Raw genomic sequence first — 18673 nt, 5'->3', positions numbered from 1 at the left:
CCGCCAGATCTCTGTGAGTTCCAGGACAGCCTGGTCTACAGAGCAAGTTCCAGGGCAGGCTCCAAAGCTACAGAAAAACCCTGTCTGGTGTGTGTGTGGTGGTGGTAGTGGTGGGGAGGTGTGTGCCACCACTGGGCCACATGGTGCTTAATGTTTATTTGCTTACCCCATGTCTTAACTTCAACCTTTAGTTCTTTTGACTTCTGTTGTGGTTTTGTTTTTGAGACAGGATCTTACTATGTTGACCAGGCTGGCCTGGAACTCATAGAGATGGGCCTGCCTCTGTCACCTGAATGCTAGGATTAAAGGTATGCCTCACTGTTGCATCGCTCCAACTTGTAGTTTTATAATAATAACTCACCTTTTCCGAGAAAACCCTATTCATGCCCTCAGCTCACATCCCATCCCTTCCTGCAGTTTCTCCCCTCCCCTACTCTTCTTCCCAATGCCCTCAACACAAGCTGCTCAGGGGAGGGCTGTGGGAGGGAGGTGTGGAGCCAAGTCATCTGCTGAACAGGGAAGGGTTGGTATCAAGCAAAAAACCCACCACCTACCTCCTACAGAGGAGAATGAGGCTCCCCTTTTCTTATTCTCATAGGTCTAGACACCGTCATTTACTAGCTCTGACTCACAGCAAGGTTGACTTAGGACTCAGTCTCCTGTATGTAGAGTAGAGGCAATGATCTAGCACACAGGTCCAACCTTCAGACATCACCACAGGATATTAGCTACAAAGTTCACATCCAAGAACTGCACAATCAAAGGGTTGGAAAGATGGCTTAGTAGTTAAGTGTTTGTTTGCTTTTCCAGAAGTTCAGTTACCAGCATCCATGTTGGGTGGCTCACAACAGCCTGTAACTCCAGTTCTAGGGGAATCTGTTGCCCTCTTTTGGCCTCTGCAGGTACTGAACCCACACATACACATATGCCCCCCAACATATGCGCGCGCATGTGCGCATGCGCACACACACACACACACACACACACACACACACACGAAAATAAAAATATATTTGAAAAAAAGAACTTCACAATTGAGTTATCAAAAAGTCACAAAGGGATGGACAGATGACTCAGCTGTGAAGAGCACTTGCTTTTGCAGAGGACCAGGACTTGATTCCCAAAACTCACATGGCAGCCCACAACTGCCCTTAAATCCAGTTTCAAGACTCTTCTGACCTCTGAGGGCACTAGGCACATCTGTGGTACACAGACACACATATAAATCTAAAATAAATACATTTTAGTTTCAAGACAATGTAGATACTTCCTCATGTATTCCAGGCTGGTCAGAATTCAGAGCCTAAGTTCTGAATCTCAGACTGGCATTACAGGTGGGCACAATCATGCCTGGTTTACATACTGCTGGGGTTGAAGCCAACACTTCTTACAAAGCTGAGCAGGCACTCTACCAACTGAGCCACATCCCCAACAAAGGTGCCCACTTTTAAAGAAAGACGAGCTGCGACTACATGCCTTTACACTAGATCTACAAAAGTGATCAAACAAACACAATCCCAATCCTGTGCAGAGGAATGCAAAATATGTGCCCACAAGGAAACAGATGAGAGGTGAGGGGATCCATGCTATGAGGAAGAAGAAAAGTCTTATTTTTCTGTTGCTATGATAAAACATCCTGATAAAAGCAACATAAGGGAAAAGGTTCATAGTTAAAGTACAGTCCATCACACGGTGTAGCAGTGGGTCAAGGAGGCAGGCAGGAGCTTGAGGAGGCAGCTGGTCACATCACATCTGCAGTCAGGAAGCAGAGGGATGCGGATACTTGTGTACAGCTTCTCCATTTATATAGCCCATGGTCCCCCATTATGGGTGGGCCTTCCCTGATCAATTAACCTAACCAAGATAATCTTCACACAGGCAGATTACCTGGAGTTGAGGCAATTTGAGAACTCTTTGCTAAGACAACAGATGAGCAAAGGTGATTAGGGGAGGAGTGTAATGAGCCTTTCTCTGTCCCGCCATTCAGCTCCCAAATAATGACACAGAGACATTATGAATTACAGAAGCTTGGCCTGTCCTGCCACTTGGGCATTACCTCTCTCACATTTTGCACCTCCCAGGACTCTGCTTTCTTCTTCCTGAAGTCCTATCTCTGGAAGTCCTGCCTAACCTCTTCCTATTGGCCACTGGCTAGTTATTGGCCATTCAGCTCTTTATTAAACCAATCAGAAGACGCCGTGGCATAGACACATATTCACAGTGTAAACAAATATTCTGCAACAGGGAAGTCGTGTGGATTGGAGTAGCTTGAAATGCAGAGAGAATGGTACGTGCCAAGGATCCTGTGGCAGTTCCACAGAGATCAGGAAGACCACAAGTGAGGGAAAAAGGTAAGGCAGAGAGAGACACTCCTTGTTGAGAACATTGCCTTTTCTCTGCTGTGATTCAGCAGTCATATCTAAGAGAAGAATCAAGTCCTTTTCATTTACTTCAGACCACTAGGTTCCAGGACTAATCTCCTCTATGGAAGAAAGAAAAAACCCTAATGAGCAGAGGCCAGCTGAACAAAGGATACTCAGGTCTCATGAAGCTATGGCTTAAAGAACATAACAGCTCCAAAGGCACTGGTAAGGAAAGACTATTTGGAGAGCAAAATGAAGAAGAAAAGGAGAAAGAAAAAACATTACCTAATGTGTATGTTCATAGAGTTAAAAAAAAAAAACCCATGCCCAAGTGTGCTGTGTGAACTTGTATGAGACAGACTTTGTAAAAAACAAAAAACAAATATTCTATTATTTTGTGATTGAGACACTCCAGCCCAAACAATAATTGAGAACACTGACCCTTCTTCCTAGGGTCCAAGTATCGTCCGTCCCTCCACCCCCCAGCCCCGCCCCACCTCCTTCCTCAGACCCAGGAGTCCATATCTCAGCTTCATTCAGATCCCGGGGTCTACGCCCCAGTCCTCCTCCCTCAGATTCAGGGATCCACACCTCAGCTCTCCTTCCTCAGACCCAGCAGCCCAGTCCCAGCCACCCTCTTTCAGACACAGAGAAAGCCCGCCACTTCGCCCCAGCGTCCCAGTTACCCGCCAATCACAGAGCACATTCGGCCCTAACTGCACCACGCCCGTGCTTCCCTATAAATCCGTCAGTCTGTGCCTGGTCCCGCCTCCCACAGTTCGGCGGCGACCACTGTTGGGCGGGCCCTTTCCCCCGCCGCGCTGGCGAGCCCGTGGCTTCCGCACCTGGCCCCGCCTACCCCTAGGGGGCCTTTCTCGTCCCGCCCCTCCTTGGGGGCTGCCTCAGAACTGCCTGCCGAGAGTGACGGAAGAGCTGACCAGATGTGTCCTTCAACATAACTGATGTGGTAATCAGTAATGCTCCGGCGGCCACGGACGCTCGCTCTTTCTTCCACCAGCAACGCGTGAGCCCAGCAAAGACTCAATTGAAGGCTCCCTCGGGGCGGAGCCTGAGACACTAGGGGCGGGGCCTTGCGGACGCGGTGGGCGGGACTGACAGGCGGCGCGCGCTATAAAGTGGGACTCGCGGCTCCGGCGCGCGCTTGCGGAGAGCGTGCGGGCGTTGACCTCTGTCTCGGTGAGTCTTCTCGAGCTTGGCCTCGACGCCATGCGGCCTGCGGTGCAGCTTTGCGCGCTGGGAAGCGCGTGGCCTGAGGTATCCGTGGCCCGGTCGTGGGCGTGCCTGTCGCGTGGACGGACTCAAGGGTGCTGCTTGGGGCCGCGGGAGCGCTCGGGTTGGGACCGGGGTGTCCCCTGAAGGGGCGATGCCGACACTTTTCGGGGATGGTGCCTTCCGCCAGGTGCGTGGAGCTGGGGCTGCCGGGACCGGCCTTCTTTTGTCTGCGCCTTAGCCGGGCTACGCCATTTCTGCTGCTCACGTCGCGGGTCTTGTCCGCCATCTTACCCGTTTTAGGTGACAGGGAGGGGGTGTGTGTCACATAGAATTTTCCTCCCAATGACAGCCCCGTGCTACCTGCAGGTTCTCTCCGTGGGAAATCTCTACTACTGCCCCTCCCCCGTGAGGGATTTTGACATTTTTGTGCAACCTAGAACACGTAAGGGCTGGAGGAGGATGGGGTGTAGGGGCAGATACAAGATACGGAGTTACCGAGGCGGAAGTGAGTGCACGTGGAGGACTGGATTGCTTCGGAACAGCAGGTAGGAGTAGACAGGAGAAAGGAAGTCAGGCCTTTTTTTCACCTGCAAGAATACTAATACTGTGTTGGTCCTGATGGTGCGAGCATGTCATCCCAGCTACTCGAATTTCGAAAGTAAATTATATATTTCACCCAAAATATTTTAACCACACGTTCACCTCTAAAACAGCCTTTTTCTGCCTGCTGGTCAGTGCCATTATCTCACTTGATTAGACTCTTTTCTCCTGGAATCCTGCTGTTCTCTTTGTGTTCATTGCGATGGCATCTGCCACGTGCCTTTCATAGGGTGGTTCAAATCTGGCTGAGTAAAGTCCTTGTTTATATCATTTATATCTTTAAAGTGTTTTGTTTTGGTTTTGTGTGTGTGTGGTTGTGTTTTTTGTTTTTTTCTCCTCCATAGAACAACCCTTTCACTTCTACTAGGTACTTTGGAGGGATTTGTGTCTTTACAGGTTTTGGTTTTCAAGGTTACTAGCAGATACAGTCAAGACAGGAGCATCACAGTCCTCTTCATGCTGTGGGTCCATAGGGAATCTATGGACCTCTGTCCCTGGGGAAGTTGGAGCAACTAGTGGATTTTGTGTTTATAGCTTGGCCACCATCCCTGAAGGCAAGTAGCCTTGACATTACAGAAGGTCTGAGGCTCCCATGATGTTTAGCACTGGGCTCCGATCATCCTTGAGGACACAGTGCCCCTCCAGCATCTTTGACACCTGGAGGGTCTGAGGAGCTCTGGTTTTGATGTTCTACACCTGTGACCTGTACCCACACATGTACCCTCACCAAGTCCTTCCTGTATTACAGGTGTATCTTGAAGCCAAGTATCCGGCCACCATCATCTCGTGGTGAGAACCTTCACTTTTTGATCTGACTAACACATAAAAGAGTATACCTTTTCTCTTAGGTGACTTTCCATCATTTGAATCAGTAATTATGGGGATGTTGCATATTAAAACTCTCATGCGACCAGTCAGCTAATTGTTCATAACTCCATACTGGTCTACTGGTCAGTGAGCCATCTCACATAAATTTGGGTGTTTTAGATGGAGCAGACACATCAAGGGCAGGTGGCAGTATTTCCTGCCTTCCAGGAGTAAGGGCTGGGTAAGGTGCAGAAAGGACCCAATTTTTAAACTCGGTAGAGGAAACAAAATGGCTGTCAGCATTATCATCTGCCCACTGGATTTTGGACTGAATACAGTGTACTTTTGAGCATCCTTTAAGTCCTAGCAAATCATGTGTACATAAAAAAGATTATGCTTTTTGGAAGAACCTTGAATTTACATAGGAGTCATTATTAAAATAATAATCAGAAGACAGGAATGTGTGTTATCTGAAAAAGAAGTTCTCAGCTCTAGGAGAATTTCTTCTTGTTTCATATTTCACTACATCAGAATGGAGCCAGCAAGACAGAAAGGTGCCGTTTTCCACCCCACAACCATATATGGGGCTTAGAAGCATCTGAAATAGTTGCTGGGGCTGAATTTTTCATTCTTAATTATGTGGCTACATCTTTGGACAGCTCATTTCTACACAAAATTTAGACTCGGACTAAAACTGTGAGTACTTGTATGAGTACTTGAGGCACGCCAGAGCAGGATGACCACGGATTCACAGCTAGCCTGGGCTGTTGGATAGAGGAGAAGGCCACAGTATTTGAGGAAACTGAGTGCCCCAAATCCCACCAGGATCCTAGCAATACGCAGGTGTCATTTCTCCTCCACAGAATACTCTGGCAGCAAAGTCATTGCTTCCCCAAGTTACAGTATGGCACAGTGATGCTGGCCTCAAGATCAGGCAGGTTGAAGAGTTGGTTTGGGGGAAGTGGGCCTAGAGGAAAGGCAGGAGCCATCGAGGCACACGTTCATCGCATCCTGGGGAATTCAAACAGGCCTGCAACTGAGCCATGAGACCAGGACCAGCCTGTCTCCTTTGTCCCACATTCCCAAGGACAAAGTGTCAGTCTTTTTGCAGCAGAGCAGCTGGAAGGCAGCAAATAGGGTCAAGGTGGACAGTGAGGGATAATTGTGGCACCTGCTTATAATCTCAACATTCCAGGTGGCTGGGGCAGGAGGATCCAGAGTTCAAATCCAGTCTGGGTTACACACAAAAATAAGATGCACTATGATAGTGTGTATGTGTAACCTGCTTTGGGAGGTAGAGGCTACACTGTCCTCCTTGGAACATCAGGTGGCCTTCAGACCTCAGAGAGGGAGTGTTTATATTACCAGGACCCCTATGATGTCCAGCACTGGGCTCTGACCACCCTGAGGACATGGTGCCCCCCAGGGACCTTTGACACCCAGGGGTCTGAGGGGTCCTGGCTACAAAGGGAGTAGATGGGGAAGTTGTGCTCTTCATGCCTCTCACCGGCCTCTTTCCCCTCTCCCTCCTGCCAGCAGACGGGCAGTTCATCCAGACAGCCAGGCTTCCCTCCAGGTAAGCAGAAGGGTTGTCTGAGGCGGGGTAAAGGTCTTAGGACTGCAGGTACTGACAGCTCAGGTCAGACTCTGCTGTGCTTCTTTAGCACTAGAGACATTGTGCTGTAAGAAATAAATGCTGTCAGTGTCTATGCTAGGAACCCCTATGATGTCCAGCACTGGGCTCTGATCACCCTGAGGACATGGAGCTCCCCAGGACCTTTGACACCTGTGGGTCTGAGGGGTCCTGACTCCAAGGAGGAGTAAATGGGGGAATATCATGGTCTTCCTGCACCTTACTAATTTCTTCCCACTCTCCTTCCTGCCTACAGGTGGTTCCTGCCGACAGCCTGCTCCCCCCAGGTAAGAACAGCAGGACTGTCTGGAATAGGAATGGGTAAAGAAGTTGGACCAGGTTGCTATGAGGCATCCTGTCATACTGCTCTTGGTAACCCCCGTGATGTACAGCACTGGGCTCTGACCACCCTGATGACATGTTGCTAGCCTCCAGGACCTTTGACATCTGGGGGTCTGAGGGGTTTCTGTTTTGGGGGGATGCCAGGTGGGAACATGACCCTTTGTCACCACTACCATGCCCTGTGTCTTTTTGCAGCTCCGCAGCAACATTGCTTCTAGCCCCCTTGCTTTCCTAGCCTTGAGGCTGTAGGGCCATGGCGGAGAGAGTGCTCGCACCCACCCAGATAGGTCGGGGGGACCGCTACTACACATACACGGAGCTGTTGGCTATCTCACGGCGTTTCAAGCAAAACCCCAATGAGCTCATGGTCACCTGGATCCTGCGGGTGTATGACCAGGGAGGTCCTGCCCTGTCCCTGAATTCCGGGGAGCTGGGGTTGCTAGGTGACCTCACGCATGATGCCATCTTTAACTACCGCTGCAAGGCCCTGCGAGGGAGCGGCTGCCAGACGCTGCTGAGCTGGCTGCTTCAGGCCTGGCGCCAGCGCTGGGAATCCTCCCTGCATTTTGAGGCCACTGAGCTGCCATTTAGGCCTTGGACCACCATGGAGGAAGGCATCCAGCTGGTGCGTGAGCTGGGTATGATTGAGTGGATCTACCTTGACCCAGAGGGGCCTGTGGACTTGGCCCCAGAGGATGTGGCCTTCACTCAGGGCCTGCAGCGCCGCCTGCTCACAGCAGCACCCTCTGAGCTGCGGCTCTCACTGGTCAGTCTGCTGGTGCGTGGCATGACAGTACTAGAGGCTGTGATGGAGATCCAGACCATTGCTGACGTGGGCCTGCTTTGGCGCCAGAGCCAGCCAGGCCGCACCAAGCTCATGCTGGGGCCCAATCCAACTCGAAAGGACCTTCTAAGCTGGCTGCTCAGCCACGGTGTGCCCCGGGAGCAAGTGGACAGGCAGCCTACCAAGGTGCTCCTGGAACTGTACATCAAAGAAGCCAAGCGCAGTCGTGGCCACCCCAGCTATGGGCTGGCTGAGGAACAACCCCCACCGCCTCCCTACTCCGACCAGGCCTGTGGGGAAGAGCCACCTGTGAGGCATGACTAGACCTGGACTGACTTCAAGAGCACACTTGTACCCTAGGGTTGAAGGTGGGAAGGTTAATTTCACAGAGGCTGTGAAACCTAGGCCACTAGGAAAGAAACAGCTTGACAAGCACCTTCCCCACTTCTGTCCTTCCAGCACTTAGTGCCCAGCTCAGTGGTCCCCAAAGAGGGGTGTGCATGTCCCCAGCCACACAGTCCATGTGGGAAGTGAGCCACAGGTGGCCATTTGCTGTGAATCTAGGGTACTTATGGCCCTGAAGTTAAACCCCTTGGGTTGGAGCATAAGGTCATGCTGAGGTGGGTGGCCGCTTCAGGGTCCCCACCCCTCTGCCTCCACATGAGCCCCAAAGCACTACATACAGGCCATCTTGAATTTTTTACTTTTTCAATGCAACACTTACATAATATTTTAGGTAGAGGCCACACTTCATGGACTTTTACTGGGTGTTTGACACTTTAGGGCCAGTCTCCCTATTTTAAAGGCTTAACATTGTAAACTTTTCTAATGCAGCATTTTTACTTTATATTTTATTTTGAGCTTATGTGACACTTTTGTTTTGGGGAGAGGAGAGCCCCCTTTTGTAAAGACTTTGCTTTGGGGACCCTGTCCCCGTTTTCTTTGAGCCATGCCTTTCCCTTTTGAAGCACCTTCCAGCTGGGTCTGGTGTCCCTGGCTGCACACATGGCCCCTGGCCAGTGTAGGTCTGGATTTAGTGGAGGGGCGAGGTAGGCAGCCCTGGAGCTTCTGCCTTCGAGAGTTCCTATTAAATGGCTGGTTCATGGCCCTCTGTGGGGTGTGCTCTTTGACTTGGTCCCGGCGTGGGTAGGATCGGGGTGACGACCTGGGTCCGGGGCAGGTGAGGCACAGGTGTGCTTGCCCACCTCTGGCCTGTCTCCAGAGGATGCTCCAGCGGTCTGCTGAGGAAAGGTGGGCTGGTGGGGGCCAGTCGCAGCCGCCGGCCAGCCTTAGCCCTCCCTACCTTGTAGCCTGCATTTGGTTTGAGTTTATGTTGGTTCTTGGGAACCAGACCCTCTAACTCAGGCTGTCCTGGGATTCCAAGGTATGCTCCTTAGCTTCCTCAGGACCTTGGGTCTTGTACCTCCCCCAGATAGAAACCTGGCCTCCCTTTGACTTTCCCCATGTCAGTTGTGGCGATGGATATACAAGACAATGGGTGTGGAGCTCCGGGTGATGCCAATGGTGTGGTGTAGTTGCTAGACAGTAGGGAGTGGGGTATGGGTGCAGGCTCATCAACAGGTCCTTTAGGAATTTAGCTACTTCAGGGAGAGCTTATGTTAATGGTGAGTGAGGCTTCCAGAAGACATTGGTTAGCTTAGCCAATACCCTGGGAAACCCCATCCATCTGGTTTATAATTGGGGTACTAGGTGACCCTGAGGCAGCCCCATCTGTTCTGCCACCAGCAATAGTTGCTGGGAGTGGAGGTGCTTAAGGACATTCCAGTCCTGTGTGGTCTCAGGCTGTAGGTTCTCACCTGCACCCATGCTTACTGCCTTCCACCTGTATGTATAGCCCAACTGCAGAGAGGAGGGTCCAAGTCTGCACAGGGCCTGGGGCCCACCCAGCTTCATCCCCACACGCGCGAGCACAGTAAGTGACAAGTCAGAGAAGCAGGTGAGCACACGTGTTGGGATCCAGTGTCAGCTGAAGGGGTGCTTTTGTGTCTATCCAGTCCCCCCTCACACAGCCCCTCCCAGGGCCCTCAGGCAGCTGGGCCTCCAGGCCAGCAGGCCCAACCCCAGACTCAGCACAGCCAACACAGCCACAGCTCCAGCCAGCAGGGGCACCGTGGCTGCAGGAAGAACATGGGGCTTGTGAATCCCAGGCCTTGGGAATTCCCCACTCCCACCCCTGTGCAGAGGGCTGTCACCTGGAGGGCTGGTAGGCTCATAGGAACCATGGCAGGGGGCCCCATGAGCTGGAGGCCTGGCCGGAGCAGTCAGTTGCTGGAAGCGCCCAAGTGGACAGGGGGCTGGGCACCCAGGGACCCTGAGCGGCAGGGGTGGGCGGGAAGTGTCATTTCGGTAGATGAGAGAGATGGTGACATTCCTGGAGGTGGAGAGGTCAGTGGCATCACCCATTCCCCCCTGAGAGTCCATCCCACCCAATGCCAAGCCATCACCCATCCTCACTCTCCATCATCCTCCTCAGGTTCTCTGGAGCTCCCCCGGAATTCAAAGGCCATGCAGGCAGCATAAGGAGGGGTGTTCCCATCGTAGAGGCCTAAGGCCCCCTGGAGGGCCAGCAGGGTGCTGTCGTGCTGCAGACAATTCCATTGGGAATGAATTAGGACCCCAGAAAGTCTCTAGCGCCCACATTGTTTTCCCCCGCCCCCAGAAATAATTCCAGAGCACTCCTATCCACACACCATGGGCTTCGTGTAATGATTGTCCAGACATGCAAATTGTGCCTGGGTAATTCTATTCAACAGTCTTGTTCCTCTGACCCCTCCCCCATCTTTACTGTTTCTAGTGATGCAGTCCACTAAGACTCCAGGTCACCCAAGGCAGTGGGCTTAGATTACTGGTCTCACCACCACCACCCCTGCCACCCATGTAGCTGCAATGCCAGTCCCTCCCAAGGACTCACAGCTGAGTACATGACCATCTTGAGGGGCAGCCCCAGGCGCTGGGCCCGGGAGAAATTGCTGAGGATGGCATCCAGCAGAATCCCTGATGGACAGGAGCAGAGTGCTTATATGCCCCCTCCCTACCTGAAGACCAGGTCCCCCAGCCCCATGGGCCCCACACCTCACCCCCTGTCAGCTGGGCCTTTTCGGCTGCTCTCGGTGGGCCCACATGTGCCCTGATATCCAGAGCTGAAATCTGTGACAGAGTCCTCAGGACGTCTGGGGAGGCCCAGGGTGGAAGGGTGAGGCCATGGGCACGCTGGGGAGAGAGAAGGAGAGAGGGCCTGGAGAGGGAGTCCCCAGTCACAACCCCCCCATTTGTTTTGTATGTGCTTGTGTGCAATGCATATGTGTGTGTGTGTGTGTGTGTGTGTGTGTGTGTGTGTAGGTTAGAGGTTACCTGTAGATGTTTCTCAGGACTGGTCAACCTAATTTGAGGGTCTCACTGGCCTGGAACTCAACAAGTAGGCCAGACTGGCTAGCCACTGAGCCCCAGGGGTCCTCCTGTACCTCAGTACCAAGAATTAGGTGTGAGCTGCTGCATCCAGGTTTTTCATGTAGGTGCGGGCAGTCCAAACTCAAGCGCTTTACTGACGGTCAGTCCTCCAGACCCTGACCCTCATTCAAACCCCTCAAAGGTCAGCTCACCACAGTGTGGGCCAGAGCAGGTACCAGACCAGAGTCCTTACCAAGAGATGCCTTGGAATCTGACATTTGGGATTCTGAATGGATCTGATAAAATGGTGGTACCAGGAAAGGGGGTGTATTATTCTATCCCACTGTCCTACCAGCCTGTCACCATGCAGAAGGGGAAGCCAGGGTACACAGGGCCAAGTCACTTGTCATAATAAGAAGCTAGGACAAGCGCAGATCTGAAGTCCCCAGCTGGGAGAGGAAGAGGACTCACCTGACAGATCAGTGTGTCCAAAACTTTCCACGCTCTGCGGAGTGGTTCTCCAACCAGTGACAGCCCAGTGAAGTTGCCCAGGCGGGTCAGAAAGTCCTGGATGGAGATACGGAGTTGGGTGAGCCCTGACCAATCCTTGCTTGACACCCAAGCCCCCCAGCCCACCGCAGAACTCACCGTCCAGCCCTCCAGGGCCTCCTGGTAGTCAGCTGCCTCTGTGGACTCCCGCAGCAGCTCGTGGTACCGAGGACAGCTGCGCATGGGAAACCGCAGCAACTGGGGGAGACTGAGGCTCAGAGAAGACAGCGGGAGTCTGGGGTCTCACAGTTGGCCATGCCTCTCTCCCAGCTTACCCCTCTGGACCCACCAGGGACAGTCTTGCTGATAGCTGTTCTGGGCTTGGAAGCCCAAAAGTGGGTCCAGCTGGCTGGAAGCTGCCTGTGGCCCTTTCCAGCTCAGGGTTATGTTTTGCTTTCATCTCTTTTTGTATATGTGTGGTGCTGGTTATGGAACCCAGGACCTCGGACAAGCCAGGCAATCCCTCTACCTCTAAACCATAGCCCCAGCTCCTCACTGGGAGGTTCTAGATGGGTGCTTTACCACTGGGCCACACCCCCGGTCCCTCCTCATTGGGGGGTTCTAAGAGGAGGGGTCCTACCACTGACCCACATCCCAAGTCCTCTTGTTAAACTTTTCATTTTGACAAAGTGTCTCTAAGGTTCCCAGAGTGATCCTTCTGTTTCTCCCATCAGATCCAGCCCCCCTGACCTTGTCCTCAGACACGGGCACTGTGTGCACTGGAATGGGCTTCCAGTCAGCCTCAGGACTTCCAGGGGCAGCCTCGGGGAACAGCCCAGCCAGGTTGGCCTGTGCACTCTCCAGTGTCCGATCAAAGTCTGTGCTGCGGATGTACACCTGGGGTGGATCAGGGCAGTAGAAAGGTGCAGGCCAAGGGTCAGCAGTGTCCCAAATCAAAAGCTTCAAATTTGGTTTGATGTAGGTTAGGTTAAAGGTCAGGCATTGAGGATCAAAACTCAAGTGTCTGGCCTTGAACTTTGGAAGTTGGGATCACGGGTGGGTCAGAGATGGGGTGCTGTGTTGGACTGTAGGGGTCTACCGAGGTGTGGAGAGTTAAAGGAAGATCAGATCAAGGGGCTTGGAAGTGAAAGGTCAAGATGTTGCAGGTAGGAACTGAACACAGTACACAGTCCTCAGGGGAGTCAGAGTCAGGCCAGGAGGATGTGGTGAGGGCAGAGGTCAAAGGCTGGAGGTTGGGACTGGGGGTGTTGCTCAGTGATGGAGGACTGGCCGGGTATTGTTTGGTTGGAAGCATCACCTCAGCCCCTAACATCCTTATCCAAAAAAAAGTCTGGGATGTTTGGCTGGAAAGTTCCGTTTCAAGCCCCTTTCCCTGGGAGTGGCCTCAGTCCAGGCTCCACCTCCAAGAAAGCCTGCCAACCGGTGACCTCTCCCCAGGGAGGGTCAAGACCACTCCCATAGGCTATTTAAACTGCCCTCCCCCAACGAACACGTGGTCTCCCAGGTTCTCTGTCCCCCTTCTCCGTGTTTTCCCAGAGGGCCACCGGGGAGCACTGGCATCCATTAAACCTGGGCTTCTTCTAATTCCGTTTGATTTGGTCTGATTTGGATTATGCATTGGCAGAGAGGCTTGTTGGGCCAGAGAAAAACTTAACAAGTACATGTAGGCCTAGAACCCTCCCAAGAAACCCCACCTCCTAAGAAACATCAGGAAGGCAAAACAAGGATCAAAGACTGAATCAGGTTCAAAGGTCAGAAGGTCAGGATGGAATAGTTGGGAATCAAAACAAAGGCTGAGATCGGGTCAGTGGTCACACTGTGTCATAGTTTGAGGTCAGAGGTCAGTGTGGATTCCTTACTGACTCAAAACCCCATGGAAGTGCAGGTCAGGTTGATAGACAGGAGGTGAAGGCCAAAGAGGGTCTTGGGGTTAAAGGTCAGCAAAGTACCTCTTCACGCCGATACTCTGGGCTCAGGAAGGCCTTGTAGCGCCTCCTCAGAAATCGGCCAAGCTCCAGCTGCTGGCGGATCCCCTCCTGGGAACAGAGGCAGTCTCAGCAGACCGTCATCACCTATCTCCCAGCCCTCTTCCTCACCCTCTCTCCCTCCTCACCTTGGTCAGCTGGCCCAGGCCTCGAGGCCACAAGGTGGAGGCAGCTTCCTTGTGTGGGTCTGTGGGGTAGGAGGCCAGTGGGGCCCGGTCGCCATGGCGGAACACCTGGGGATGTTGGAGAGCCAGGTCAGGGTTGGTCTGGGAGGTAGAGAGTGAGTCAGGTGGGGTGGGAGGCTGCGCACCAGAGCCACAAACAGCAGCGGCCCCTCCAGCAGGGTCTGGGGTGGTAGCAGCAGAAGCAGCAGCAGCAGTAAGGGTCCAGCAGTGTGGCACTGAGACCCAGGCTCGGCCATTTCCACAGAGAGCAGACGCTGAGCTCAGCCTCCGTCTGTGCTGTGGCCTCACCTGCTCATTAGCCTCAGACTCAGCCCCCTGCAAGCAGTGCAGGCCCCAGCATGCTCCCCAGCACGCATGCGCCCCAGCACTGCTCCAGGCTAGGGAGTCCTGGGATTAACCTGGTTCATCTTCACAGACCCCCCAGGAGGAATCCATATGACCACCAGCATTCCTGCTGTGTTGATGGGGAAATTGAGGCACAGCCTGAGGATCCATCTAGGAAATGGCAAGGCTGAGAGGTAGTTACAGGGAACCCCACCCCCACCCCTGCTTTCCCACATCTCCCCATTCCTTTTCTAAAATGTTAGGAGTCTCTGAGGTCTCCTTGGACTTCTTGAAGATTCCTACTATTTCCCACACCACATAAAAATGGTTAAAACCAACGGGGCCCTGTAGCATAATACCCAAGCCAGAAGCAGACAGACCAGGTTCAAATCTCACCATACCAAGTTATTTTGCTCTGCGTGCCTTCATTGCCCAATGCAGATCAGATGAGATCAAAGCACTTCAGAGAATCTGTGTGAGAAAGAAACTGTTGAGAAGTTGTGTTTGCAACCATACAACAAATGACCCAAAAATTCAGCAATTTGTGTTCATGTGTGTGCAGGAGTACATGCGTGTGGCTCTCAAACCCTCAGGGTCTCTCGCTTACCCTCGAGCTCACTGATCCATGCTAGACTGAGCTCCAGGAATCCTCCTGTCTCAACCTCACAAGCTCTGGGATTCCAGTTACAAGCCACTGTGCCAAGATCTTTAACGCAGGTATTGGGAGTAGAACTGAGAACCTCACGCTTGTGAGACCAGTGAGCCACCTCCCTGGCCCCAAGATCAGTAACTTAAGGCAATGAGTTGTTATTGCTCATGGGTTTTATGGGTCAAGAATTGGGAAGGCTTAGCTTAGAGAGGGTCTAGATGTTTAATTTTTGAGATTTTTTTTTTGAAGTGGTGATTTGAGACAGGGTCTCACTATGTAGTTCTAGCTGTCCTAAAACTCACTATGTAGACCAAACTCACAAATCTCTGCCTCTCAAGTGCTGAGATTAAAGGTGTGTATCAATCACTACATCAGGCCATGATTTTACTTATTTTTATTTTATGTACCTGTATGTATATGCATGCATGCCCACAAAGGCCAGAAGAGGGCATTGGGTCCTCTGGAACTGGAATTACAGATGATCCCAAGGCACCCTGTGAGTTCTGGAAACTGAACCCAGGTCCTCTTGTTTAATTCTGCTGTTATTTGACACAGGCTGAGCCAGTGCTGAATCGCTGGGCTACATCTCTATCCACAACACCTGATCCCTTTTTTAAATGTTGTAGATAAAATTGTACTGCATTGCCCAGGCTAACCTTGAATTTACTCTGCAGCCTGGACTGTCTAGAACTTGCAACACTCCAACTTCAGCTTCCCAAGTGCTCAGATAACAGGCGTATGCTACCATGGCTCCAAAAATTCTCTTAATCCCAGTCAGGCACAGTGGCACATGCCTTTATTCCCGGCACTCAGGAGACAGAGTCTACGTGGATCTCTGTGAGTTCAAGGCCAACCTTGACTATGTAGCAAGTTAATCCCAAAGCAAAACAGGAGACAGCCATAGGTGACACAGAACCACAAGAACAATGTGGAGTGGTGACTAAGTTCTGCCCCCAGAGATGTCGGCATACTCTGCCTCCTGGGGTGCTCACACTCCATGCTGTTGTAACAACTGACCACCAAACAGCCAGTAGCAGAGAACCTGATCCCCAGCCGCCCTGGAGATCCCAGGTCCACAGTTTGTGAGACTTGCTGGAAATCGCAGCATCCTCAGGCCACGCATCCACCAGCTAGGAAGGAGAACCACTGGATTCTATAATCTGCTGTCCCCTGCTTCTCTCTTTTTGAGTACATATGTGTGTTTATTCTTTTTCTTCATTGAAAATGTGTTACACTTATGGGAGGGGGACCCAATACCATAGCACATATACAAAGGTCAGAGGAGAATGTGTCAGTTCTGTCCTTCTACCATGTGAGTTCTGGGAGTTGAACTCAGGCCATCAGACTTGTCAACAGGCTACCCACTGAGCTATCTCGACAGCCCTTAACTTTTATTTTATGTATTGGCTTATTCACTTAGTCTCATGTATCTCAGGCACCCTTGAACTCTCTATGCACCCATGTAGCTGAAGGTGACTTTGAACTCCAATCCAGACAGAAAAAGCAACAGTGGACCCATGAAAGTCCTCCGAGTCCAGCGTGGTGAACCAGTGGGGTCACTCACAGGATTGGGACTCAGGGGCAGCCGCAGCACCGGAAAGTCCCACAGAGGGATGATGCGAGGAAGCTGTGTCGCGGGGTCCTCTGTGCAGGCACCTCGCAGCGGCTGCACTTAGGGCTGTCCTCCCTCCGGCTCCCAGCTACTGCTTATGTGGCTTGTGAATCTGCAAAGATACCTTGAGCTTCGTGAGCCTCTTGAGCCTTCTTCCCACCCTGGACTAGAGAAGCACCTGCACCCCAAACAGAAGTTCCTTCTGTGTGTAGAGACCAGAGGTCAATGCCGAATGTCTTCCTTAATTGCCTTTCACCTATTCTGACGGCTGTCGCTGAGCCTGGAGCTCACTGATTTGGCTAGCAAGCACCAGGGATCCTCCTGTCTCCACCTCTGCAGTGCTAAGGTGACAAGCACATGTGCCACGCCTGGCTTTTTATAGGAGTGCTAGGGATTTGAACCCAGGCCTTTGTGCTTTCGTGATAAGTGCTTTACCCACTGGGCAAAGGGAGGATATGTTTTCTTTATAATACAAACAAAGAATGGCTCAGACATCTTTTTTTTTTTTTTTTTTTTTTTTGCTTTGGTTTGGTTTGGTTTTTTGGTTTTTTGGTTTGGTTTGGTTTGGTTTTTTCAGGCAGGGTTTTTCTGTGTAGCAGTTCTGGCTGTTCTGGAACTCACTCTGTAGACCAAGCTGCCTTGAACTCACAAAGATCTGCCTGCCTCTGCCTCCCAAGTGGTGGGGTTAAAAGCATGCACCACCGCCACCCAGCTAGGGTCAGACATCTTTAAATGACTCACCCAAGGTCATCCCGCTACAGAGCTGGGATTCAAGCCCACACAGGAGGTTTCCCACCCTGTGCTTCCCTTCTCAGTGTCCAGGTGCAGGCATCACTGCAAAGGCCTGTACCCCTCCAGTGGCTCACCCCTCTGTGCACAGCCAGAAATATTTGTGAAGGTGACAGCAGTTCAACATGTGTGTTCATCTGCCTGCTTCCTTTGTATCTCCAGTATCCTGGGGAGCTGTTCGTTCTAAAGGCACGGAGGACAGCAGTTAGGGACCTACAAAGAGCACTGTGTGCTCAGAGTCAGAGTGCCTGGCTGTCTGTGGTCCAGACATCAGTATTTGCCACCACCACCACCATGCTTCACACCACCATGATGCTCCGCCATCCTTACAAACTGGAGACCAAATTCTGATCTAACCCCTAACATGAGGATGCCATGTTTCCTAGGCCGTTAGGCCCATTCTCCACACCTCAGGCATTCTCCTGCCTCAAGATACCAGTCTGTCCCTCCCCTGCTCACAGTTCTCCCATAGCTTCCCAGCACACCCCAGGGAAGAAAACAGAACTCAGTGTGGAGATCCAGTTCTGGACTCTCCAATCTCTTAGGTCTCGATGCTGGATTTAGGTACCACATGTGACAGCCCATGCCCACATCCCCTTCTCCCCAGTCCCCAGTGTGAATGTCTCTTCTACCCAAAATGCCCTTTCCTGGTCACCATGGTCACCATTCTGGTCTCCCCGACAACCCTCTCCCATTCTTGAGGCCTCTTTCCTGTCTGACTCAGAGGCCTGGGGGAGGTCAAGTCGCTGTGTGGTTAGGACCCATGGCTATGAACTTGCAGGAAGTGAGGACAGGTGAAGGGACTGGGGCAGAGGTGGGGGCAGGGAGGGGAGGGAGCTGACTTCTGACTCCTCCTCCCCCAGAATGTGACCTTGGCCATGGCCGTGTTCACCATCCTAGCCTCCATCTACTTCTTCAACAAGGTGAGGGGAAGACAGAGTGCAGGAGGGTCTGCGTCTCCTGCCTCATTTGTCCTTGTAGCTTTTCTGTACCGAGTTGCCACGTGTCTCCATTATGCTTCTGTCTCTGCTCTAGGCTCAGCAGTGAAAAGGCACGGCTCCCCAGCCCACCAACCTGGCCTCTCAGCAGTGAAAAGGCACGGCACCCCAGCCCACCAACCTGGCCTCTACCTGTTCTACCATCATTCTGGCCTCTGAGAGCTGATAAATGTAACAGCATCAGATCAAGGCTCCCTACTTCCTACTCCCCACAACCCTGCTCCCACAGGTCCAGGGACTGCATAATCAGCCAAAATCTCAGTAGGAAGAAGAAAAGTAGAGACCTGACCCCTAGATCTGAAGGAGGAGTCTGGGCCCTGGACCTCTGAGTCTGAGGGAGGAGGCTGGGCCCTGGACCTCTGTGTCTGAGGGAGGAGGCTGGGCCCTGGACCTCTGTGTCTGAGGGAGGAGTCTGGGCCCTGGACCTCTGTGTCTGAGGGAGGAGGCTGGG

The 18673-nt window shown here is 52.2% G+C and overlaps 2 protein-coding genes, 1 long non-coding RNA gene and 4 other non-coding genes across 14 annotated transcripts; 6 read left to right on the top strand and 1 right to left on the bottom strand.

Moving 5' to 3' along the window:
- Window positions 1-3441: 3441 nt before the first annotated feature.
- LOC125403024 (uncharacterized) lies at window positions 3442-8873 on the top strand. Of its 8 annotated transcripts, XM_087901272.1 has the most exons (8): window positions 3442-3560; window positions 3963-4141; window positions 4593-4750; window positions 4945-4985; window positions 5535-5699; window positions 6543-6579; window positions 6893-6923; window positions 7174-8873. In XM_087901272.1, the coding sequence occupies exon 8, from the start codon at window positions 7232-7234 to the stop codon at window positions 8084-8086; it is 855 nt and encodes a 284-aa protein (XP_087757398.1). In that variant the 5' UTR covers window positions 3442-3560; window positions 3963-4141; window positions 4593-4750; window positions 4945-4985; window positions 5535-5699; window positions 6543-6579; window positions 6893-6923; window positions 7174-7231; the 3' UTR covers window positions 8087-8873. The 8 variants fall into 8 exon arrangements, with proteins under 8 accessions (XP_087757398.1, XP_087757395.1, XP_087757397.1 ...); XM_087901269.1 differs by lacking the exon at window positions 5535-5699; XM_087901271.1 differs by lacking the exon at window positions 5535-5699 and having other exon boundaries at window positions 6540-6579.
- LOC125403046 (small nucleolar RNA SNORD88) lies at window positions 4781-4873 on the top strand. Its single transcript, XR_007232824.1, has one exon. It is a non-coding gene; the product is annotated as a small nucleolar RNA SNORD88 (small nucleolar RNA).
- On the top strand, window positions 6371-6461 carry LOC125403043 (small nucleolar RNA SNORD88). Its single transcript, XR_007232821.1, has one exon. It is a non-coding gene; the product is annotated as a small nucleolar RNA SNORD88 (small nucleolar RNA).
- Window positions 6719-6808, top strand: LOC125403044 (small nucleolar RNA SNORD88). The gene has a single exon (XR_007232822.3). It is a non-coding gene; the product is annotated as a small nucleolar RNA SNORD88 (small nucleolar RNA).
- LOC125403045 (small nucleolar RNA SNORD88) lies at window positions 7010-7102 on the top strand. The gene has a single exon (XR_007232823.1). It is a non-coding gene; the product is annotated as a small nucleolar RNA SNORD88 (small nucleolar RNA).
- A 911-nt stretch (window positions 8874-9784) lies between the features above and the next one.
- Window positions 9785-14237, bottom strand: Acp4 (acid phosphatase 4). Its single transcript, XM_048438015.3, has 10 exons — window positions 13976-14237; window positions 13794-13898; window positions 13630-13716; window positions 12410-12556; window positions 11819-11917; window positions 11642-11737; window positions 10861-10993; window positions 10695-10777; window positions 10238-10365; window positions 9785-10154 (listed from the first exon to the last, which is right to left on the bottom strand). The coding sequence occupies exons 1-10, from the start codon at window positions 14084-14086 to the stop codon at window positions 9785-9787; spliced, it is 1359 nt and encodes a 452-aa protein (XP_048293972.1). The 5' UTR covers window positions 14087-14237.
- Window positions 14238-17919: 3682 nt separating this feature from the next.
- Window positions 17920-18405, top strand: LOC125402943 (uncharacterized). Its single transcript, XR_007232797.3, has 3 exons — window positions 17920-18008; window positions 18088-18147; window positions 18260-18405. It is a non-coding gene; the product is annotated as an uncharacterized LOC125402943 (long non-coding RNA).
- The last annotated feature ends 268 nt before the right edge of the window (window positions 18406-18673 follow it).

Source organism: Myodes glareolus, chromosome 24 (genome assembly GCF_982192425.1).
Source record: "Myodes glareolus chromosome 24, mMyoGla1.1, whole genome shotgun sequence".
Lineage (NCBI taxonomy): Eukaryota > Metazoa > Chordata > Mammalia > Rodentia > Cricetidae > Myodes > Myodes glareolus.
Note: the sequence above shows the minus strand (reverse complement) of the source record. Positions and strands in the feature narration are given on the sequence as shown.